A 26,465-nucleotide genomic window follows, 5' to 3' on the forward strand; every position below is an offset into this window, starting at 1 on the left:
ATGAAATGTCGTGTGACGAGGGCCTCCCGTTGAGTAGACCATTCGGCTGGTGCAAGTCTTTCGATTTGACGCCACTTCGGCGACTTGCGCGTCGATGGGGATGAATTGAAAATGATGTTAGCAAAGCAATAGACAAGCTAAGTAGTTCCAGAGCAGAGGACTTCTATGGTGTGTCAAACTTTGTCATAAAGAACGTATCAAGTGATCTTCTGTCCCCTCTAACCACTCTCATTAACCGTATACTACAGCAAGGGATTTTCCCTGACCGTTTGAAAATAGCAGTAACTATTCCCAAATTTAAGAAAGGAGATAAATCGAATCCAAGTAACTATCGCCCTATCACAATAATATCTAAATTAATCGAAGACTGTGTTCACCAACACATGAATCACTATTTTGAGAGGAATAACTTGTTAAGTGACTCAGAGTATGGATGCAGATCTAAACTATCCGCAGTTAAAGCGATTGAAAATATTGTTAGTGATATACAAGATGGCTTTGAAAACAAATTAATCTCTTGTGCTACTCTCCTAGGCCTGAGTAGAGCATTTCACACTGTATCTCATGGCACTTTAATCATAAAATTAACACACTATGGCATGGAAGAGGACACCCTGAAATTATTAGAATCCTACTTGAGCAACAGAGTACAATTTGTTATTGTAAATGGGCAGCTGTCAAACCCACAAACAATAAAAAGAGGTGTGCCACAGGGCTCCATACTTGGGCCCTTCCTGTTTGTAGTGTATGTAAATGATATGCCACAGTATTTACCCTGAAAAACAGTCCTCTATGCGGACGATACAACTTTTATCAATTCAGGACCGACTCTTGAATATGTACGAGGAAAAAATAATATAATATTTGAAAAATCAGTTCATTGGTTTAGTGCCAACTCCCTATACATAAATGAAACAAAAACTGAGGAAATATTATTTAATTTGAAGGTATCAAACAAAGAAAATAAGTCTGTTAAACTGTAAGGAATGATGATTGAACAGAAACTTAGCTGGCATAAACGTATCACATACGTCTGTTCTAAACTTGCATGTGCTATGTTCCTATTTTATAAGCTTAGGAATAATGTCAGTCAAAACTTACTGCTGCATTCATATTTTGCTTATATCCACCCCCATCTTTCATATGATATTCTGCTCTGGGGAAATTCTCCCAATTCAGTATCAATTTTTAGATGGCGCAAAAAAAAAAAGCTCTTTGATGTATAGTGGGTTTATCTCCTAGGGATAAAGCAGGGAACATTTCAAAAAAACTTAACATCATGACAGTTCCTTGTTTGTACATCTATTATTGCTTATTACACGTAAAAGAAAACACAGCTCAGTATCCCCTTAGTTCATCTATCCACACCCAAAATACAAGACGAAACCGCACAATTGATCTGCCATACTCTACATTGCCCAAGATACATAATAGTTATAAATATGTAGGCCTCAAACTGTTTAATATGCTCCCTAAAGTTATACAAACAGTGTCTAAAAGTAAATGTAAGACAACATTGGGTCAATGCTCAGAGGTAAAGCATTTTACTCAGTTGATGAATATGAAGATTGTAATATGGCAGATTTGCTGTTTTAACTTAGAGAAAGGTACCTCTGCCTGTAGTAGGACCTAAATTTAGAAAAACAAGATTTAACATACAGGCATAGACCTACTTCAAGTGCTCTATATTTGTACCAATATCTTAGGATAATGACATAGTGTTATCAACATGTATATAATAATGACATAGTATCATCAACATGAATACTCCCCACTTAATATAAATTTGTATAATGTTTTCTTTTTTATTGTGAAATTAACACTATATAAAATTCCAAATGTGTGCTATTGTACTACACTAACATTGAAAACATTCCACGTGGGAAAAATATACCTAAAAACAAAGATGATGTGACTTACCAAACGAAAGTGCTGGCAGGTTGATAGAAACAAACACAAACACACACAAAAAATTCAAGCTTTCGCAACTAACGGTTGCTTCATCAGGAAAGAGGGAAGGAGAGGGAAAGACGAAAGGATGTGGGTTTTAAGGGAGAGGGTAAGGAGTCATTCCAAACCCGGGAGTGGAAAGACTTACCTTAGGGGGAAAAAAGGACAGGTATACACTCGTGCACACACACACATATCCATCCGCACATACACAGACACAAGTAGACATTTGTAAAGGCACAGAGTTTGGGCAGAGATGTCAGTCGAGGCGGAAGTACAGAGGCAAAGATGTTGTTGAAAGACAGGTGAGGTATGAGCGGCGGCAACTTGAAATTAGCGGAGATTGAGGCCTGGCAGATAACGAGAAGAGAGGATATACTGAAGGGCAAGTTCCCATCTCCGGAGTTCTGACAGGTTGGTGTTAGTGGGAAGTATCCAGATAACCCGGACGGTGTAACACTGTGCCAAGATGTGCTGGCTGTGCACCAAGGGATGTTTAGCCACAGGGTGATCCTCATTACCAACAAACACTGTCTGCCTGGGTCCATTCATGCGAATGGACTGTTTGTTGCTGGTCATTCCCACACAGAAAGCTTTCATCTACATCTACATTCATACTCCACAAGCCACCCAACGGTGTGTGGCGGAGGGCACTTTACGTGCCACTGTCATTACCTCCCTTCCTGTTCCAGTCGCGTATGGTTCGCGGGAAGAACGACTGTCTGAAAGCCTCCGTGCGCGCTCTAATCTCTCTAATTTTACATTCGTGATCTCCTCGGGAGGTGTAAGTAGAGGGATGCAATATATTCGATACCTCATCCAGAAACGCACCCTCTCGAAACCTGGCAAGCAAGCTACACCGCGATGCAGAGCGTCTCTCTTGCAGAGTCTGCCACTTGAGTTTGCTAAACATCTCCGTAGTGCTATCACGGTTACCAAATAACCCCGTGACGAAACGCGCCGCTCTTCTTTGGATCTTCTCTATCTCCTCCGTCAACCCGATCTGGTACAGATCCCACACTGATGAACAATACTCAAGTATAGGTCGAACGAGTGTTTTGTAAGCCACCTCCTTTGTTGATGGACTACATTTTCTAAGGACTCTCCCAATGAATCTCAATCTGGTACCCGCCTTACCAACAATTAATTTTATATGATCATTCCACTTCAAATCGTTCCGCATGCATACTCCCAGATATTTTACAGAAGTAACTGCTACCAGTGTTTGTTCCACTATCATATAATCATACAATAAAGGATCCTTCTTTCTATGTATTCGCAATACATTACATTTGTCTATGTTAAGGGTCAGTTGCCACTCCCTGCACCAAGTGCCTATCCGCTGCAGATCTTCCTGCATTTCGCTACAATTTTCTAATGCTGCAACTTCTCTGTATACTACAGCATCATCGGCGAAAAGCCGCATGTAACTTCCGACACTATCTATTAGGTCATTTATATATATTGTGAAAAGCAATGGTCCCATGACACTCCCCTGTGGCACACCAGAGGTTACTTTAAGGTCTGTAGACGTCTCTCCATTGGTAACAACATGCTGTGTTCTGTTTGCTAAAAACTCTTCAATCCAGCCACACAGCTGGTCTGATATTCCGTAGGCTCTTACTTTGTTTATCAGGCGACAGTGCGGAACTGTATCGAACGCCTTCCGGAAGTCAAGAAAAATAGCATCTACCTGGGAGCCTGTATCTAATATTTTCTGGGTCTCATGAACAAATAAAGCCAGTTGGGTCTCACACGATCGCTGTTTCCGGAATCCATGTTGCTTCCTACATAGTAGATTCTGGGTTTCCAAAAACGACATGATACTCGAGCGAAAAACATGTTCTAAAATTCTACAACAGATCGACGTCAGAGATATAGGTCTATAGTTTTGCGCATCTGCTCGACGACCCTTCTTGAAGACTGGGACTACCTGTGCTCTTTTCCAATCATTTGGAACCTTCCATTCCTCTAGAGACTTGCGGTACATGGCTGTTAGAAGGGGGGGCAAGTTCTTTCGCGTACTCTGTGTAGAATCGAACTGGTATCCCGTCAGGTCCAGTGGACTTTCCTCTGTTGAGTGATTCCAGTTGTTTTTCTATTCCTTCGACACTTATTTCAATGTCAGCCATTTTTTCGTTTGTGCGAGGATTTAGAGAAGAAACTGCAGTGCGGTCTTCCTCTGTGAAACAGCTTTGGAAAAAGGTGTTTAGTATTTCAGCTTTACACGCGTCATCCTCTGTTTCAATGCCATCATCATCCCGGAGTGTCTGGATATGCTGTTTTGAGCCACTTACTGATTTAACGTAAGACCAGAACTTCCTAGGATTTTCTGTCAAGTCGGTACATAGAATTTTACTTTCTAATTCACTGAACGCTTCACACATAGCCCTCCTTACGCTAACTTTGACATCGTTCAGCTTCTGTTTGTCTGAGAGGTTTTGGCTGCGTTTAAACTTGGAGTGAAGCTCTCTTTGCTTTCGCAGTAGTTTCCTAACTTTGTTGTTGTACCACGGTGGGTTTTTCCCGTCCATCACAGTTTTACTCGGCACATACCTGTCTAAAACGCATTTTACGATTGCTTTGAACTTTTTCCATAAACACTCCACATTGTCAGTGTCGGAACAGAAATTTTCATTTTGATCTATTAGGTAGTCTGAAATCTGCCTTCTATTACTCTTGCTAAACAGATAAACCTTCCTCCCTCTTTTTATATTCCTATTTACTTCCATATTCAGGGGTTCTGTAATGGCCTTATGATCACTGATTCCCTGTTCTGCGTTTACAGAGTCGAAAAGTTCGGGTCTGTTTGTTATCAGTAGGTCCAAGATGTTATCTCCACGAGTCGGTTCTCTGTTTAATTGCTCGAGGTAATTTTCGGATAGTGCACTCAGTATAATGTCACTCGATGCTCTGTCCCTACCACCCGTCCTAAACATCTGAGTGTCCCAGTCTATAGCTGGTAAATTGAAATCTCCACCTAAGACTATAACATGCTGAGAAAATTTATGTGAAATGTATTCCAAATTTTCTCTCAGTTGTTCTGCCACTAATGCTGCTGAGTCGAGAGGTCGGTAAAAGGAGCCAATTATTAACCTAGCTCGGTTGTTGAGTGTAGCCTCCACCCCAATAATTCACAGGAACTATCCACTTCTACTTCACTACAGGATAAACTACTACTAACAGCGACGAACACTCCACCACCGGTTGCATGCAATCTATCCTTTCTAAACACCGTCTGTACCTTTGTAAAAATTTCGGCAGAATTTATCTCTGGCTTCAGCCAGCTTTCCGTACCTATAACGATTTCAGCTTCGGTGCTTTCTATCAGCGCTTGAAGTTCTGGTACTTTACCAACGCAGCTTCGACAGTTTACAATTACAATACCGATTGCTGCTTGGTCCCCGCATGTCCTGACTTTGCCCCGCACCCGTTGAGGCTGTTGCCCTTTCTGTACTTGCCCAAGGCCATCTAACCTAAAAAACTGCCCAGCCCACGCCACACAACCCCTGCTACCCGTGTTGCTGCTTGTTGCGTGTAGTGGACTCCTGACCTATCCAGCGGAACCCGAAACCCCACCACCCTATGGCACAAGTCAAGGAATCTGCAGCCCACACGGTCACAGAACCGTCTGAGCCTCTGATTCAGACCCTCCACTCGGCTCTGTACCAAAGGTCCGCAGTCAGTCCTGTTGACGATGCTGCAGATGGTGAGCTCTGCTTTCATCCTGCTAGCGAGACTGGCAGTCTTCACCAAATCAGATAGCCGCCGGAAGCCAGAGAGGATTTCCTCCGATCCATAGCTACACACATCATTGGTGCCGACATGAGCGACCACCTGCAGATGGGTGCACCCTGTACCCTTTATGGCATCCGGAAGGACCCTTTCTGGAATGACTCCCCCCGGAATGCACATTGGTTTTCTTCCCCTCTCTTGCTGCCATATCCCTAAGGGGCCCCATTACGCACCTGAAGTTGGAGCTCCCAACTACCAGTAAGCCCACCCTCTGCGACCGCCCGGATCTTGCAGACTGAGGGGCAACCTCTGGAACAGGACAAGCAGCCATGTCAGGCCGAAGATCAGTATCAGCCTGAGACAGAGCCTGAAACCGGTTCGTCAGACAAACTGGAGAGGCTTTCCGTTCAGCCCTCCGGAATGTCTTTCGCCCCCTGCCACACCTTGAGATGACCTTCCACTCTACCACAGGTGAGGGATCAGCCTCAATGCGGGAAGTATCCCGGGCAACCACAGTCGTACTCCGATCAGGGGATGCGTGGGACGAGCTGGCCGTCCCCGACAAACCCCCATCCGGACCCCCACAGTGATACCCATTGGCAACAGCCTCAAGCTGTGTGACCGAAGCCAACACTGCCTGAAGCTGGGAGCGAAGGGATGCCAACTCAGCCTGCATCCGAACACAGCAGTTGCAGTCCCTATCCATGCTAAAAACTGTTGTGCAAAGAACGTCTGAACTAATCTACAGAGAGCGCAAACAAATCGACACAAAATTTAAACAGTTATTAAAATACAAGATTGCCTAGTAAATGCAGTAATGCTGCTACTTGCGCACTGCTGACACACTGCTCAGCGGCGGAAGGAGACTACGCGATTTTACACTATTCAGGTACTAAAACGCGATGCTACAACTCTCAAATACTATAATATGTGCGAAATTTATGAATTAAACAATGCAAGTACCAAAAACATGCAAAGAAATGAGTGAGCTAGGAGTATACGACTTGCTGATGCAGCTGCTTATCCAACAGCACCAGGGAGCACACTGTTTCTGTTTCTCTCTTGTGTCTGTGTATGTGTGGATGGATATGTGTGTGTGTGTGCGCGCGCGCGCGAGTGTATACCTGTTCTTTTTTCCGCCTAAGGTAAGTCTTTCCGCTCCCGGGATTGGAATGACTCCTTACCCTCTCCCTTAAAACCCACATCCTTTCGTCTTTCCCTCTCCTTCCCTCTTTCCTGATGAAGCAACCGTCAGTTGCGAAAGCTCGAATTTTGTGTGTATGTTTGTGTGTCTATCGACCTGCCAGCGCTTTTATTTGATATATATATATAAGATGATGGGTCCTTTGGATCCATCAGATTCACCTGGTCCTACTCTAAATCCCATGCTACTTTCCTTGACGTTGACCTCCATCTGTCCAATGGCCAGCTTCACACGTCCGTCCACATCAAACCCACTAACAAGCAACAGTACCTCCATTATGACAGCTGCCACCCATTCCACATCAAACGGTCCCTTCCCTACAGCCTAGGTCTTCGTGGCAAACAAATTTGCTCCAGTCCGGAATCCCATTACACCAGCAACCTGAAAACAGCTTTCGCATCCCGCAACTACCCTCCTGACCTAGTACAGAAGCAAATAACCAGAGCCACTTCATCATCCCTTCAAACCCAGAACCTCCCACAGAAGAACCCCAAAAGTGCCCCACTTGTGACAGGATACTTTCCGGGACTGGATCAGACTCTGAATGTGGCTCTCCAGCAGGGATACGACTTCCTCAAATCCTGCCCTGAAATGAGATCCATCCTTCATGAAATCCTCCCCACTCCACCAAGAGAGAGTGTCTTTCCGCCGTCCACCTAACCTTCGTAACCTCTTAGTCCATCCCTATGAAATCCCCAAACCACCTTCCCTACCCTCTTGCTCCTACCCTTGTAACCGCCCCCGGTGTAAAATCTGTCCCATGCACCCTCCTACCACCACCTACTCCAGTCCTGTAACCCGGAAGGTGTACACGATCAAAGGCAGAGTCACGTGTGAAAGCACCCACGTGATTTACCAACTGACCTGCCTACACTGTGAAGCTTTCTATGTGGGAATGACCAGCAACAAACTGTTCATTCACATGAATGGACACAGGCAGACAGTGTTTGTTGGTAATGAGGGTCACCCTGTGGCTAAACATGCCTTGGTGCATGGCCAGCACATCTTGGCACAGTGTTACACCGTCCGGGTTATCTGGATACTTCCGACTAACACCAATCTGTCAGAACTCTGGAGATGGGAACTTGCCCTTCAGTATATCCTCTCTTCCCGTTATCCGCCAGGCCTCAACCTTCGCTAATTTCAAGTTGCCGCCACTCATACCTCACCTGTCTTTCAACAACATCTTTGCCTCTTTACTTCCGCCTCGACTGACATCTCTGCCCAAACTCTTTGCCTTTACAAATGTCTGCTTGTGTCTGTGTATGTGCGGATGGATATGTGTGTGTGTGCGCGAGTGTATACCTGTCCTTTTTTTCCCCCTAAGGTAAGTCTTTCCGCTCCCGGGATTGGAATGACTCCTTACCCTCTCCCTTAAAACCCACATTCTTTCGTCTTTCCCTCTCCTTCCCTCTTTCCTGATGAAGCAACCGTTTGTTGCGAAAGCTTGAATTTTGTGTGTATGTTTGTGTGTCTATCGACCTGCCACCTATATTTGACCATCTTTATACTGTAATTGAACTTATTGATGAAGCTCATTATATAAGAAAATACTGAACAGCTAATAAAGATTCTTATTCTTATTCATTTTTTCATGTACTGTGGTACAGGAGAACCACCTCCAAGGGAACCGATAGGAGTGCATTTTCTTACTAACTGCCACTTGGACCTGTTGAAGGCACGGACAACTTGGTGAGAAAATGGGTAAAAGCAAATTAAAAGTGTGAAAGTGCTTGTGAAAAATACTAAACATTCAGCAAGTGAAATTTTCTGTCTAAAAATGAACTGAAATGCACAGTGTAATCTAACTTTTTGCTACCCATGAGGATTAATTTTTTGTTAAGCGAGACAGGACTTGTATAAAATGACATGTATCTTTAAATTTTATGATGTAGATGCATAATTTTTGTTAAAAGTATAACTTGTGGATATTTTGTGACATTGTACAATGTACTATAAACAAGTATTTTGTACGGAAATTTTCGTATGGCCACTTCATGTAAGTTAGAATTTGAAAAACATATGTACTGCAGTTTTGGTAAGACTTCTTATGTAATATTTTTTTGTTCGTAGAATTTTAACCCACTGTCTACGGTCATTGAATTGCCCAGTTAGGTATTTGCAATACATATCTGGTCAATCCAATAAGGGGGTGATGTGCCGAAGCAAGCTGGGATATTTTTACTTCCGCTCTTGTTTTTCCATCTGGCTTCTTAAATTTTATTTTCCTCTTTTGACTAATTATCATTAATATAAGTGAGTATAATATGCATTTTCTTAAAAGAGAAAGGTTCACCCTCAGTTTTAAAGAATATAACACCACATCTAATTTTGTGCTTAGTTTTATGTACGTATTTGATTTTCTAATTTATTTCGACTATCATAATTAATACTATTGTTATAGGGTGAAATCAGTAACTGCTTCGTAACTTAAATTCTATTGTTGACTTATAAACAAATATAGATTCTGTAGTGATTATAAACATTTGGAGGAACAACTAATAGTATTCTGAAAGGATATATTTGGATCTATTCAAAAACTTGTTAGCAAAGCCAGCCCTTAATTAATTCCAAAGTAATTAACAGTTTTGTCAAAAGTATTGTTTGCGTAATGACATTTGTTGATTTCATCATTTAAACAAATAATTTGGCCTAACCCTTGTAGTAGAAGAAACTGTTAAAAGGAACGAATTTTTTGATTTATTCAGTTAATTTAATGAGTTAAGTTTCAATTGTAAATTCTGTAAATGTAACTTCAAACAATGTTAAGTTTCAGCATCTATTATTGTGAGGATATGTAAGGGCCCGATTTTTGGTCCCGAGACAGTCAGTCCACGGCCAGGTTTCAGACGAGAAACCTGTGTTGGTTAGATAAAATACAACGCATCCATGAAATAAGTGTAACATAATTAGGCAGTGTGTGAAAACAATGACAATGTCTGTTCCATACATACCTTGTTAGTCTTCAAGAAATGTGTGGTTAAGTTTTTACTGCTCTTAGATGTTTGACAGTAAACTATTGTAGCAGTATGTGGATGTTCGCCTGCAAACTATTAATGAGGCTTATCAAAAGTTAAACAATAGTGCACTGGCCATATTAAATGTGTATATGGGGGGTTGTGAACAGTGAAAGTAAACAACCGTGAAATGCAAATGTGCACCTATCTGCTACATGATTGAAAGTAGTCCGTGTTTGACTTCCACCCCCCACTTTTCAGTCAGTATAGCAACGCAGTACGTTGACACCAAGGACGACAATTGAAGAGAAAATAATAATAATAACAGGCGAACGTCACACTGTGTGACACCATTGTGTTTATGTTATGTTTGGGACTGCTTTCTTGTTCAGATAATTTTATGTCTGTTAGATTAATCACTCCTTTGTGAAAGGTGTGTTTGTTGTATTGGTGATGGGACTGGTAGGTGTTTGTGTGATTTATCATTTTGGTGAGTTTCTTTCTTTGGATTGTATGTCTTCTGTCTATTATGGTGTCTGTGTGTGTCCTAACCCGGTACATTAATTCATCAACAAATGGTGGATACTTTATGTGATTTGCTAGTTCTATATTCAATATGTATAGTTCAATATACAGAGCCTGTTCTTTTCGAATACAATGACTGGATTTCTTGCTTTACCCACATGATGATTTTAACCTTAAGGTTTGTCTGTTGCACTACAGATGACATGTTGTTTACAGTTATGGTTACACATAGTTGGGTACCATTTTATAGGCCAAACATAGTTTGTTGAATTTTATGTTGAGTATGCTTTCTTGAAGTTTGATGGTTGTGTTCTGGAATTTGTTGAAGAACTGCGAAGGAAATACCTGGCTTGGCGTGGAAATAATTGGCTTGTGGTGTTGCATTTCTTCTTATGTCTGTGCTTGCTATGAAAATAGGATGAGGAATTTTGCCTCATGCAAGACACCTTTTCAGTTTCGTTTTACCCAGACGTTTTAGCACTTTTTGTGCTATCTTCTGTGGGTTATTTTCTTACTGTAAAATTGTTACATATTAACATTTAGAGAAACTTTTGGTACAAAATATTTACAATTGTGAATGAATAATGGTTGTAAAATATTATACATTACTTGTTTACAGTTCACAGTTGAGATTTGTATTAACAACCTGATGCACTGTATGTTGTTCATTACATTATGTATAAAGTTCTAGTTATAGCTTAATTGGCAAAAGAGTGGACGTATGGATTAGTTTACATACCTTACATGAAGCTACTGGGTATTTATATTAGCTAGTCTACTACACAATCTACAGTTTGTCATCTGCCAACAGCAAAACGTATTTTTTTATTTTTTGTTTAAAATGCATTTACTAACAGAAATGAGTATATATCATGTTTCTTTGTGTGTTACTTGCAGCTTTGATGTTGTGTGTTTTCTCATATGTTTTGGCAAGGTGAACATGATGATTTCTGTGACTTATGGTCGTTTACAATGTACTTTCTACAAATTTTCAAACATGGACAGAGTTTTCGCCACCATTATGTATTGTTGTAGCTGTGTAATATTCATTTGTCCTGTGGTGTGCTTGTCTGCATGAGGTGCACAAGTCTGAAGTGTATTTGGCATTTTTGGTGTGTGTGTGTGTGTGTGTGTGTGTGTGTGTGTGTGTGTGTGTGTGTTTCCATGTCTGGTAGAGAGAACATTTTTTATTTTATTTTATTTTATTTTTTTAATGAGTAGTTTGGTGAACTGCAACACCACCACAAGATGATTATTATCCACTAAATTCAATGAGTTCTTTCTAACAGTAGTTGACATCATGGGGAAAAATGGACCAAGGTACAAAAATCTTATGATATCTTCAGAACGCCCCCTTCAGTTTTCTTTACAGCGTCAATGAGTCAAAACATATTTCTAAAAAAACTGAAGTATGCAGTATTTACACCCATGAAAAGTGGTGATAAACAAGCAACGTGTAATTACACACCTATCTCCTGCTTTTCCACATTCTTAAAATTTTCTGTAAGGTAGTTTACGACAGAATACTGAACCAACTTTCTGGGAATAATTTTTTTATCACCAGCTGTGTTTTGGTTCTGGTAGAATTAAACATGGAAGTTACCCTTTTGACATTATTTGTTATCTTTCAAAGGATCTCGATATTTTAGATAGCGAAAGTCTACCGGGGAAATTAACACAACATCTTTAAAAGCATTTCCTTGCATGGTGGCTGTTGTATTTGATTAACAGGAAACAGGCCATATTAGATTCATTCCTGTCACAGAATTTGCTAAATTGAGTTTAATCTCCTGCAAGGTTGAGTGCATGTCCCACTCTTGTTCTTGGTCAACACAAATGATACACCTATGTGATTGAATGACCCTGACATGTGGTGTTTGCAGATGACACAAATACTGGTGAAACAGTCAAACATCTCCACCCTTTATCTTACAAGCATGTACTATGCAGTTCCAAACAAAAATGACTTGCTGGTATCAGAGCAATGGGCAAACACTGAATAGGGTTTAATATGTTAATTTTCCTATGGATCCACGTGGACCAATAAACTAATGGGGCATAAGCATATGGGTAAGTTAATCTACAATACCATTTTTCCTTGTTTTGCATTTAGTAATTTTGTGTTGAGCTACAGACAGCACTGCTGGCATATTTTCACTCAGTACTGTCCTATGGCATAAGACAGCTAAGGTAACTTAAGTTTTTATGATACAGAAAGATATAAAAATATGGTATAAAGCTGGTAACCATTTCCCTTGCTTCAGCAACCTAGGAAACTTACACATGCCACTACATACACTCCCTAACTGTATTTGTAATCAACAACAGAAGTGAATTTAAGATGAACTGTACAATTTACAACCACAATGCTTGAAGTAATTTTCATAGAGACCAGGCTGTTCCAACTTGCATGCCAACTGGTGGACAGCAAAGTTCCTACAAGCACTTGTGGGGGAATAGTTGACAAACAGGCAGTCAGAGATCCAGCCATAGTGTATGGAACCTTACTGCACCAGATGGGCATACAGGGCTAGGAGTGAAAGTGGTTGGCACATATGCACAATGTGTGCAAATGGGCAGGTTGTCTATACTATTTGTACCTGCCTGAGAGCAAGCGCAGGGGGGGGGGGGGGGGGGGGGGGGGGGCACTTGAGAGTGCTCGTGTCCATTGGAACAGCCTAGTATAGACTACGCATCCATCTATAGCATCCAGAAGGGAGCTTTACATTCTGGTGCAATAGTCTACAGTGTGTTTCAAGTGATCATCAGGAAGGAAATTAAAAATCCCCAAATAGTCAAAAACAAAGCAATGAATAACTTGTCAGTCACTCATACAATTTATCTGAATATTTGGATGTAAATTCATATTTGTACTAAACAGATCTTTACTTTATAGCATACAAAAACATGCCAATGGTCTGTGCAAAGTTGCACAAGTGCTCTGTTTGAGCTATCAGATTAAAAAAGCAGCTGAAAAATGTAAGGGTAGTGGCATTCGATTTTTCTCAAATTAGCTGGTATTCTCCTAGTATACAAGCACAAAGTAATCTAGAGGCAATTCTCAAAATTGTGTGAAAGTAGATTAGCACTAGTTAGATAGATAGATAGATAGATAGATAGATAGATAGAGAGAGAGAGAGAGAGAGAGAGAGAAGCACCTAGATGACATGGTCAGTGTCAATGTGACTTCGTACACCATCAGTCGATAAGTACATGATTAAGAGTTAAAATTCTCTGTAACAGGTAGAATGGCCACCGAAGTGCTTAGTGTTGTCTGTGTTTATTGTTAATACTGGGCTTGGTAGGGAATATAAGGAGTGTGAAAAGTGTAAGATGCTGAGTGATCGCCATGGAGGACACAGGGATGCTGTGTACTTATGTGAGACAGCATTACCAGCACATGACAGGCTCAAAGAAGCCTCGCTGTGGGTTTCCGTTTTGCCAGCTGGTCAAATTGGGCAACATTCAGATTTTTGGGGTAGTCTGCCGTGACAGTGGTATGATGTTGGACGGCATGGCTACATGAGGGCAGATAAACTCATCATCAAAGTTCTGGTTGACAATATCTGACCAGCACTATGGAGGATCATTGCATTGTGCACCAAGAACATGTTAAACCCCTTCAAATCTGCACCTACAATCAAAGAACAAGTAATAGACTCCATCCAATGGTTTATGTTGTCCTGACCACACATCAGGGACTAGCAGCAGCCACACTAAGGATTTACCATCCCACGTGCAGCTTGCCATAAAAATCACAACTCAAATGGAAATCATCAAACAATGGAAAATCCAATATGGAATGTAATCAGGATGGAATCTAACCAGTGTGCTGCTATCTACGTAGGCATGACAACCAATAAGCTGTCTGTCCACATGAATGGCCACCGACAAACTGTCACCAAGAAGTAAGTGGACCACCCTGTTGCTGAACACGCTGCCAAACATGATATCCTTCATTTCAATGACTGCTTCAAAGCCTGTGCCATATTCATCCTTCCCACCAACACCAGCTTTTTCTAAATTGCGCAGGTGGGAACTTTCTCTGCAATACATCGTATGTTTCTACAACCCTCCTGGCCCCAACCTTCATTAGTCACTGTCCTCACCCATTCTAGCAATACACATATGCCATTCTACCATCACACCCAGTCTTTTAATTTCTCTCATTTTCTGCTACTCCCCCCCCCCCCCCCCCCTCGTCCACCTCTCCCCTGCCTACCGTCTACCCTGCAGCACTTCTCTGTCCACCACCCCCACCACACTATCCCTCCACTCCCCGCCCCAGTCTCCTTACCCCTACTCAGTCGCCACTGCCATAATGAACTGGTGCTGCTGCACACAGTGTGTTTTCACTTGCCTGAGACCGCAGTCATGTGTGTGAGTTGCGTTTGCGTCAGAGTATGTGTGTGTGTGTCTATTGTTGTTGAAGGCCAATGGCCGAAAGCTCTAATTGTGAAAGTCTTTTTGTTATGCCTATCTGCAACTCAGCATCTCTGTTATATGGTGAGTGGCAACTTTCTTTCTCAAATATTTTTACAACACAAATGGCTGTGTTTGAAATGGTGTAATGACTGGGAAACTTGGACTGTTGATACATGGTGTCCCACTGTGTTCGGCAATGACTTCCGGCTCTCCACTAACATGGATGACCATTGTTGGCAAGTATGGTGGTAACCTGGGGAGGGGTCCAATTCTTCTAACATTTTGGAGAATCACAGCAGTAGTACTGCTGACATTATGACATGTGGAGCTACCTGGTATGACTTCAATACATCGCTGGTAGTGATTGAAGGAAATGATGGCACAATGGTATGTCACACACATTCCTCTCATGCAATATTATTGTGGTACCATTTTTGAACAGGCCAACATTCGTTCACATATGGCATATGTACATATGCACAGTCTACATAAAATAGACGACTTCCATGGCTAGAAGGATGCCCAGATCCATCCGAATGGAGCATGAGGTACAGTGTTTTATGGCACCCATCCGATTTTGTAAACATTAAAATAAAATCACAGGCCCTCTGGTTTATTAAGCTCCATTTTATTTCAGCCTCCTTTTTTTTTGTCAAGCAATGAAGTTTGCAGTGGCTGCTTCGGTCTGTTAATGAATAAATTCACTTTTTTCATATCCATGAATGTCCTGCTGTATAGTGCGATCTATGCAACATGGTATGTGAATGAATACAGAGTAAGTGTTCACTAGTTGGTGAACTTATGAAGAAGAATATCACAATGAAGTAAATAAACTGTGTACTTCCTCTCAATAAACATGCACTGAAACTTATCACAACAAGCTTGTTAATTTAATAGCCTGATAACTTACTTACCAACAAAACCATCTTCCTTTAGTTTCTTTAATGGCAAAATGACAGAGTCATGCTCAATGTCAGTAGTAATAACATGAGGATTTGATTTTTTTACGTCTCCATCAGGATACAAATTTTCCTGAATCCTTGACTTGTACTTACTGACGGTACTAAATATTACCATATTGTTTGCCTACAATCAAAGAAAAGATATGATGATCAACTTAGAAAGATACTGTTCTATATATGTTTATGATTCAGCTTTTGTAAAGGCCAAATCAGCATACACCCCCCCCCCCCCCCCCCCCCCCCCACACACACACACACACACACACAACTTGAGACAAAAACAAACTACTCTGCACAGAGCAATGAAGATAAATATATAATGGTATGTGTAGCCCTACACAGCAAATTAATAACCTTGATCATGTACTACATATCTTAATATATGGGGGCACATAATTTATGATACTATATGACTCACCTAGAAATGCTATAGGACTATTTTTAAGAACTCTAAAATTTGTCAGATGTTATGTAGACCTACATTAGTTTAATAAGAACCACTATATCAACCACTGACAACATCCGCATAACATGCATTGTACTAAGGATGAATAAAACGATCAATCAATTGCATAATCACCTAGCTTGTGAGGGGCAAGTGTGATTATAGTACTCGTGAAAACTTAATTTTTGATTGTATCTTTGTTTTTTTGTGTCCGATTCCACATTTTAAATAGTTTTTGCAGTAGATTTGGTAAGCACCATATTATGGGTTTCCATGTACAGTGAATTTTCAATACACTTTCATAAGTCTGACTTTCGTTTACATACTGAACATGACACTTGTACCTTAAGGTAGTAACAGACTTAACCCATTAGCAGAGGCTGTATTCTTTTTATAGTAAAATAAACATTATACATTTCATAATATTCCTTTACTGTTTCACATTTAAGCTTTTTCCATCACTACAGATATTATTTGACCATGAGTGGACTATGTAGGCACTGTTGTAGGTGGGTATCAATATTTATTGTGGGAACTGTAGCAAATGGCTCCACTGGGGAAATGTAGTGGAGAGGACTCTGGAGAGATCGCTGAGGCTCTTTCATGGAATTGCAAAATTTTCAACAGTAAATAAGGTAGAGTCAAATTGGTCTGGGGGAAAAAACTGTTAGTACGGCAAGTTTGGTACTTTTATGGCTTTAAGTTGGCATCACTGGGATGAGCCCTGATCAGCTAATGTATCAACATTGTTTTGTTTATAACCTCAAAAAGACATTTCAAGATGGTGCGTCCACTTGAAATGTCCACATTAGTTGAGCAACGATCTGTTATTCATCTTTTACTTGCTGAGGGTGAGAAACCTGTGAATATATACTGTAGAATGTCTAAAGTTTATGGTGAAGGTTGTATGAATCGTGCAAATTTTGCAAGTAGGTAGAGCAGTTCAAAAATGGTCACGACTCAGTGACTGACGAACACCCTTCTGGCTGAGCAGTTGCAGTTTCAACTCCCTCACTTGAAAGTCGAATTGAAGAAATTATTCGTGCCGACCGCCGTGTGAATGTGGAAATGATAGTTGATAAGTTTCAAGTTAGTAATGCTACAGGTCATAACATTATCTGTAACACGCTGAAGTACCGCAAAATGTGCAAGATGGGTCCCAAAGGAGTTGATGTGGCTAAACAAGGAAACAAAGTTGAGAGAGCACAAAGCTAAAGGAACTTTATGAAAGAGAAGGTGAGCACTTCCTCAACAAAACTTTAACTTGTGATGAAACTTGTGTTCACTATTATGAGCCAGAATCAAAAAGACAAAGCATGGAGTGGAAGCACACCAACTCACCTGTCAAGAAAAAATTCAAAACTCAAGCATCAGCAGGGAAAGTCATGTTGACGGTGTTTTGGGATGCTGAAGGTCCAGTTTTTTGTAATTATCTCGAAGAGCAGTGTACAATGAACAGCCAATACTATTTGGATTTGCTTTTAAACAAGCTGAAGCCAGCCATGAGAGAGAGACGACGTGGATCTCAAAGGAGAGGTGTGACTCTCCAGCAACACAACGCACATCCTCGTATTGCTCTACTAACCTGTGAAGCCATCAACAAAATGGTCTGGGAAGTACTGCCTCATCCCCCTTATAGTCCTGATTTAGCACTTACTGATTTCCATTTGTTTCCTGCATTGAAGGAGGCATTACGTGGGAAGAGGTTCCAGGACAACGAGGACATGAAAAAGTTTGTGGGAAATTGGTTCAAACAGCAAGATAAGGAGTTATTTGCAGCCAGAACAAAAAAGTTTGTAGCCCCTTGGAACAAGTGCATATATGTTGAAGGGGATTATGTTGAAAAGTACAAAAAGTATTGTTTTGTAAAAATTAATGCTTTTCTACAGACCAATTTGTCTCTTTAATTAATGAATGATCTTCATACAAGAGATCTTATTAGGACGAGGGAAGGTACTAATTGTGGGGATGGTTGGGAGAAGGCTAGCAGGAATAAGATGCAGTCTGACAATATTGTTGTAGTTACCAGCAATAGATTTCAGCTGCCGGAGATGACAGGAGAGGAGTCTTACATGATGTAAGAGTAGGATGTGTGCAGCAGATTGTCTGTGATTAGAAAGGTTAACAATAACGCGAGTGTTAGGAAGACGAGAGTACTGCTGCTAGGTAACAGCCATGGCCAAGTGCTGTGCTGGGTCAGCTGATTGTGGGTTTAGGGTCTTTGTGTAAGGACATGATCAGGCAGTGACAGTGGGTGGAGCAGAGAACAGCCTGGAGAGGGACAGGGCACACAGTGTAGAGGATGACCTGAATAAGATAGCTTCCCTAACTGGTGGCATCACTGTGAACATGGTAGCACTGTTCCAGCAGCTTGATCAGCCTCATCATGGCAGTGCTCTAAGGCATGTCAATGCACAGCAGGAGATGGTGCTGATTTTTTTTTTTTTTTTTTTTTTTGTGTGTGGTTTTAAGGCATACAACTTCAACGGTCATTAGCACCCAGACTACGTTAGGAATGCACCGCGAGGCACAAGTTTAAAACAGGAACTAAAAGGGAAAACACGATAAAAGACAGACTGACAGGCATAGGATTAAAAAAACAGCATAATCAAATGTCCTTAGAGAGGTTTGTCAAGTTGATAAAACGAAGAACGCGAGCAGCTGCTCGTAGGTCATCTGCTAAAATGGCATCTAGAGTACATGGCAGGACAAGATCAAGACGCAGTGTGTTAAAATCCGGACAGGACGTTAAAATGTGGCGGACCATCAGCAATTGCCCACATGGGCAGAACGGCGCCGGCGCAGCCCTCAGCAGATGGCGATGGCTGAACCGGCAGTGTCCAATTCGTAACCGGGCAAAAACGACCTCCTCCCGCCGAGAAGGGCGTGAGGAGGACGGCCAAGCCGTGGGAAGAGGTTTCAAGGCCCAAAGCTTCTTGTCCGTAAGTGCAGCCCAATCGGCATGCCACAGCGATAAAATGCGCCGACAAAGGACCCTGGTACAATCTGATGAAGGGACACAACAAGAAGCTGTCCGAGGCTGGAGGACCGCAGCCTTGGCCGCGGCATCTGCAGCTTCGTTCCCAGGGATACCGACATGGCCAGGAACCCACATAAAGCTAACCGGAGAACCGTCATCCACCAGCTGCTGAAGAGAGCGTTGGATCCGGTGCACGAAAGGGTGAACCGGATACAGATCACTGAGGCTCTGGAGTGCGCTCAGGGAATCTGAGCAGATGACATAAGCAGAATGTCGGTGGCGGCAGATGTAAAGAACAGCCTGGTAGAGGGCAAAGAGCTCAGCTGTGAAGACCGAACAATGGCCATGGAGCTGGTATTTGATACTTTGTGCCCCGACAATAAAAGAACACCCGACCCCGTCATTGGTCTTAGAGCCATCTGTATAAATGAAGGTCATATTAATGAACTTCGAACAAAGTTCGACAAAACGGGAGTGGTATACCGAACCAGGGGTAACCTCCTTTGGGAGCGAGCTGAGGTCAAGGTGAATGCGAACCTGAGCCTGGAGCCAAGGTGGCGTGTGGCTCTCGCCCACTCGAAAGGTTGCAGGGAGTGAAAAATCAAGGTGTTGAAGGAGGCGACGAAAGCGAACTCCAGGGGGTAGCAGGGCAGAGACATACAACCCGTATTGACGGTCGAGAGAGTCATCAAAAAAGAAACGATAAGACGGGTGGTCGGGCACTGACAGTAGCCGACAGGCATACCGACAAAGCAGTATATTGCACCGGTAGGTGAGTGGCTATTCACCAGCTTCAGCATGAAGACTCTCGACAGGACTAGTATAAAACGCTCCGATCGCAAGACATAAACCCCGATGTTGTATGTAGTTGAGGCGGCGTAAGACGGATGGCCGTGCAGTGGAGTATACGAAGCTCCCATAATCCAGCTTGGAGCGGACAATCGACCGATATAGGCGAAGTAGGACGGTTCGATCCGCTCCCCACGACATACCACTGAGAACACGGAGGACATTTAGAGAACGGGTACAACGGGCAGCCAAATATGACACATGTGGAGACCAGCTAAGTTTCCTGTCAAATGTAAGACCTAAAAATTTTGTTGTCTCCACGAATGGGAGAGCAATGGGACCGAGTCGTAAGGGCGGTGGGAGAAACTCTTTGTAGCACCAGAAGTTAATACAGATCGTCTTCTCGGCAGAAAAACGGAAGCCATTGGCGACACTCCAGGAGTAAAGATGGTCAAGAGAACGCTGAAGACAGCGCTCCAGGAAACATGGACGCTGCGCGCTGCAATAGATGGTAAAATCGTCCACGAAAAGGGAGCCTGATACATCAGCTGGGAGGCAATCCATTATTGGATTGATCGCTATGGCGAAGAGAGCGACGCTCAAAACTGAGCCCTGTGGCACCCCATTCTCCTGGCGAAAGGTGTCTGACAGGACAGAACCCACACGTACCCTGAACTGTCGATCCATTAAAAAGGAACGAATAAAAAGAGGGAGGCGACCGCGAAGGCCCCATGTATGCATGGTGCGGAGAATGCCCGCCCTCCAACAGGTGTCGTAAGCCTTCTCCAAATCAAAGAACACAGCCGCGGTCAGGCGCTTCCGCAAGAAGTTATTCATAATGAAGGTCGACAAGGTAACCAGATGGTCAACAGCAGAGCGGCGCCTACGAAATCCACATTGTACATTGGTAAGTAGGCGTTGAGATTCGAGCAGCCAAACCAAACGAGAATTGACCATTCGCTCCATCACCTTACAGACACAGCTGGTAAGCGAGATGGGTCGATAACTGGAAGGCAAGTGCTTGTCCTTCCCCGGCTTAGGAATCGGTACAACAATAGACTCGCGCCAGCATTCGGGAACATGTCCCTCAATCCAGATGCGATTATAAGTACGAAGAAGGAAACCTTTACCCGCAGGAGAAAGGTTCTTCAGCATCTGAATATGGATAGAATCAGGCCCTGGAGCGGAGGACCGTGACCGGGCAAGTGCGTTTTCGAGTTCCCGAATGGTGAATGGGGCATTATAACTTTCACGATTCGAGGAGCGGAAGTTAGGTGGCCTAGCCTCCTCCGTCTGTTTTCGGGGGAGGAAGGCAGGGTGGTAATGGGCGGAGCTCGAAACCTCTGCGAAAAAGCGGCCGAAGCCATTGGAGACATCCTCAGGGGCCACAAGGACGTCATCGCGACCGTCAAGGCAGAAACTGGTGAGTGGACCTTAGTGCCAGACAGCCGGCGCAGGCTACCCCAGACAACAGAAGAAGGAGTAAAACTGTTGAAGGTGCTTGTGAAAGCAGCCCAGCTGGCTTTCTTGCTTTCTTTAATAATACGACGACACTGTGCACGTAATCGTTTATAATTGATACAATTCGCCACTGTAGGGTGGCGTTTAAAGGTGCGTAGAGCACGTAAAGCGTCTCTACATGCCGTGGTCCACCAGGGGACCGGTACGCGACGTGGAGAAGAAGTAGGGTGAGGGATGGAATAGTCAGCAGCAGTGAGAATGACTTCCAGGAGGTGTGCGACCTGACTATCGCAGCTTGTGAAGGTTTGATCCTGAAAGGTCGCCCTGGAAGAGAAGAGCCCCCAGTCTGCTTTGGAGATGTTCCAACTAGATGAGCACGGAGAGGGGGTATGCTGCAGAAGATGGATAACACACGGGAAGTGATCGCTCGAATATGTATCAGAAAGTGCATACCACTCAAACCGGCGTGCAAGTTGGGTAGTACATATTGAGAGGTCTAAATGGGAATAGGTGTGAGATGTGCCCGAAAGAAAAGTAGGGGCGCCAGTATTGAGGCAGACAAGATTGAGCTGGTTGAAAAGGTCTGCTAACAGGAGCCCCTCGGGCAGGATGCTGGAGAGCCCCAAAGGGGATGGTGGGCATTGAAGTCTCCAGTTAACAAAAATGGTGCAGGTAGCTGAGCAATAATTTGCATCATGTCTGCCCTGGTAACGGCAGACGACGATGGAGTGTAAATGGTACAAATAGAAAATGTAAAAGTGGGGAGAGTAATTCGGATAGCAACTGCCTGCAGGCTGGTGTGCAATGTGATGGGATCGTAGTAAATATCATCCCAGGCCAGCAACATAACCCCTCCATGAGCCGGAATACCTACCACAGGGGGTAGGTCAAAACGCACAGAGGTGTAGTGTGCCACGGCAATTTGATTGCATGGGCATAGCTTCATTTCCTGGAGGGCTACGACGAGCGGACGGTGCAAGCGGAGCAGCAACTTCAAGTCCTCTCGGTTGAAGCGAATGCTGCGAATATTCCAGTGAATAAGTGCCATCGTAAGAAGAAAAGGAAGATGAAAGAAGGGGTCACCTCGAAGGCCGCTGAGGGCCCGGCTTCGAGCGAGCACTGCCGCCGCTATCAGTAGGCGGACAGTCATTGTCCATTGGTTCTATAGGTTCATCGGCCATCTTGGTAAGATGGCCGGGAGGGGGAGCTTCCTCCGCCGGTGAACGGCCAGCAGTGCGGCCAGGTGAAACCGATACCGGCCTGGGGCGGCAACCACTGGGTGGCGCAGGAGAAGAAATGCGCCGTGGCGTAAAAGGAGAACTGTGCTTCCTATGAGCCTTCTTGGAAGGTTGTTTGGTGGAAGTACTGGTCGATGGCTGGGAGTTCGAGGTACGTAGGAAGTCTGCGCGGGACGGTTCCTTCTTGAAGGCCCATGCATCTGACTTCTGGGTCTTCGTCGTGGCAGAAGCTGATGAAGGGGGTTGTGTCTGTGGGGTGACGGGAGGAAGAGGAGACGTCGACCGCGCGATCTTAGCACTGGCCAAACGGACGACCGTGGTGCTGAAGGTCAGATCGCATGTCTGGGTTGCCACCTCCCTGGTAGTCCGAAGAGAGGTGAGGACAGTACTGTACTTCCCCGCTGGGAGCAGCGTGGGCTTCCTACTAGCAAATAGCTTGCGAGCAGCCGAGGTGGACACTTTCTCTTTGACCCGAATTTCTTGGATACAGCGTTCTTCCTTATAAATGGGACAGTCGCGGGAGGACGCTGCATGGTCACCCTGACAGTTCACACAACGAGGAGACAGAGGTGGACAGTCACCCTCACGGGCATCCCTGCCACAAGTGACACATTTAGCCGCATTGGAACAAGACTGGCGAGTGTGATTAAAACGCTGACACTGGTAGCAGCGCGTAGGTGTCGGGACATAGGGGCGAACAGAAATAACCTCGTAGCCCGCTTTGATGCGCGATGGCAGCTTAACACATCAAAGGTCAAGAAAAGTGTCCGGGTCGGTACAAGGTCATTGTTGACCTTTTTCATGACCCTATGGACAGCCGTCACGCCCTGCTCAGCGAGGAAAGACTGAATCTCCTCGTCAGTCAATCCGTCGAGTGATCTAGTATAAACCACACCACAAGACGAATTCAAAGTTCGGTGAGCCTCCACCTGGACAGGGAACGTGTATAGGAGTGTGGCTCGAAGCAGTTTTTGTGCCTGAAAGGCACTCTCAGTTTCTAGTAACAAGGTACCATTACACAACCTGGTACAAGACTTAACAGTTCTGGCTATGGCATCCACGCCCTTCTGGATAACGAAAGGGTTGACAGAGGAAAAATCCTTTCCGTCCTCAGATCGAGAAACGACTAGGAACTGTGGGGCAGGCGGTAGTACTTTTGTCACTGGTGGCTGGTCAAGTTTCCGTTTGTGGGCAGAAGTCGAGAGAGAAGAAGAGAAATCCATTGCGGAGGAATCCCCCATGATTGCCAGCGCCTCCGATGGCGCGCTCCTTCCTTGTGGGGACCCTCTCAGAGGGCACTCCCGCCTTAGGTGAATGTTTACACCTCAGGTCACACCTCCCGAGAAACAGACAGAGGGACCAATCGGCATGGTCAGAAGGTATCAGCTCAGGCAATCACCCCTCCCCGGGCCTGGCCTTTACCAGGGGGTACGTGCGTGCCTTACTTGTCTACCCAGGGCGGGAAATTACGCGTTACCCCGTCACGCATGTAAACGCGTGGGTCGGCCTTCAGGTGCGCACAGGGAGGAAGGAAGAAGAGGACAAAGAAGAGAGAGAGGACAGACTGTCTCAAACGCCGGGGTGGAGACCAGAGAAGGCAAGAAGAAGAAGGCAAGGGAAAGAGTAAGGAAGACAGTGAGATGGAGAAGAACAAAGAAAGGAACCAACCAAAGGAAGGAAGAAACGAGAAGAAGTGAAAAACCAAAATGACCACAAATATAGGTCGTGGAACCGTCCGTCTCCGGACGCAGGCACTAACTACCCCCTTGAGGGGGAGGGAGTCCTTTTAGTCGCCTCTTACGACAGGCAGGAAAACCTCGGGCCTATTCTAACCCCCAGACCCGCAGGGGGGATGGTGCTGATGACTGCTGGCCAGGTGCACACTGTGATGGTGCCAGTGGAGACTATCAGGAGATGGAGCTGCACTAGGCATGATCTGCACCTGAACAGGTTTGGGAATGGGAGGTAGGTGAAGTTGATAAGTAAGACTATAGTAAGTGGGTGTGGTGTCACACATGGTCAAGTATCTGTTGTCATTGGTAGGCCAACTAGGGCTCTTTAGGATAAACCATGGCAACAGGCTCCCCCCTCTTGAAAGGCTGTTAACCAGCTTAAAGACTTCTAAACCGTGCATGTGGGAAAAAGAATGTGCCACACTATAGTGTGCAAGCACCATGGAATTTTGTCCAGAATTATCCATTATTCATCAATATGTGCTGTCCATTAAAAATAAAGTACACCAGCTTGAAGCTGAAATACAGTATCTGAGCAGCATGGCAGTATCCATTACATATCACTATTGTGGAGATGATTAATTGCAGCATGTAGTGCTATAATCATATCAATGTGCAAGTTGTTACTGTAAGTCCACATTAAAGAAGGGTAGGGAATCGTGTATTTATAACAGGGGTGGCACACATTTTAAAGAGAGAGAAGAGCTGCAACAATCAGTGTAGACAAACATTTTTAACTGTCTGCCACTGAAGTAACAAAGTCACATGCCTATAAAAAGCTAACCATTCTGTATGCTTACTGCTCTGCTAGTGGCAATATGGACAATTTCTTCAACAAATTAACTGAAGTTGTGGAAGCCCCCCCCCCCCCCCAAGTACTAGCATAATATATGGAGACAAGAATATTAAGAAAGATATTGAGGGTGAAATCAGTAATAACCTTCCAAACACTGAGCACTTTCGATGTGGCCCAAGTGGTAAAGATTGCAATAGGAGTTTCAGAAAGTTCACCTACAGTTTTAGACAAGAAACTTATGGACACTGACACTGAAAAATAGTTATAAAAGATCTTGGTATTTTGGATCTTTATTGTCAGATATTAAAGCTACGCTCAGTAAAACCTGCAAAGCTGATGGCCTACAAAAGAATTTTCTCAGATCATATACTTCTTTTACAGTACTGTCAAATCAGACCTGGGATGAAGCGGATATGGAAAGCAATATAGATGCTAAGTTCCCTGAATTTTGCAGATTACTTAAATTACTTTTTGAGGTCACATGTCCAAAAGTAGCCATTTCTACTGCTGCACATAGGGCAAACACGTGAATAACTGTGGTAGGAAGTCATCACAGAAACTTCAATTACTCAGTTCCTTGCAAAAATGCTGCACTACTCCACAGTTGCTTGAGTACTACGACAGATATAAAAAATATAAAAGATAGTACTGCTGGCAGCTAAAAATATCATTCAATGACAAATTAATACATAATGCAGAAAATAAAATCAAAGTGGTATGGGAGGCTATAATACAATAAACTGGAAAAGACAACACAGGCATAATGACATTCAAATCAAAGATAGGGACAGAATAACAGAAAGAGGTCAATAAAAAGCAAATTTTGTAAATTACTATTTTTCTGGCATCATGGAGCTGCAGAAAAATCTTCCTAAAACACATATGTGTTGATATTGTTGTGGTCTTCAGTCCAGAGACTGGTTTGATGCAGCACTCCACACTACTCTATCCTGTGCAAGCTTCTTCATCTCCCAGTACCTACTGCAAACTACATACTTCTGAATCTGCTTAGTGTATTCATCTCTTGGTCTCCCTCTACGATTTTTACTCTTCACGCTACTCTCCAATACTAAATTAGTGATCCTTTGATGCCTCAGAATATGTCCTAGCAAGCGATCCCTTCTTCTAGTCAAGTTGTGCCACAAATTTCTCTTCTCCCCAATTCTATTCAATACCTCCTCATTAGTTATGTGATCTACCCATCCTCAGCATTCTTCTGTAGCACCACATTTCGAAAGCTTCTATTCTCTTCTTGTTTAAACTAT

At 43.5% G+C, this 26,465-nt stretch overlaps 1 protein-coding gene across 3 annotated transcripts in view; it reads right to left on the reverse strand.

The window, feature by feature from the left end:
• LOC124605796 (selenocysteine lyase-like) overlaps positions 1-26,465 on the reverse strand; it is a 165,528-nt gene that overhangs the window by 118,496 nt on the left and 20,567 nt on the right. For all 3 annotated transcript variants that reach the window (XM_047137691.1, XM_047137690.1, XM_047137689.1), the window contains exon 3: positions 15,711-15,882. In XM_047137691.1, the coding sequence (XP_046993647.1) occupies positions 15,711-15,882 (172 nt within the window). The remainder of the gene's footprint in view (positions 1-15,710; positions 15,883-26,465) is intronic.

The sequence above is a fragment of the Schistocerca americana genome, chromosome 3 (assembly GCF_021461395.2).
Source record: "Schistocerca americana isolate TAMUIC-IGC-003095 chromosome 3, iqSchAmer2.1, whole genome shotgun sequence".
Classification (NCBI taxonomy): domain Eukaryota; kingdom Metazoa; phylum Arthropoda; class Insecta; order Orthoptera; family Acrididae; genus Schistocerca; species Schistocerca americana.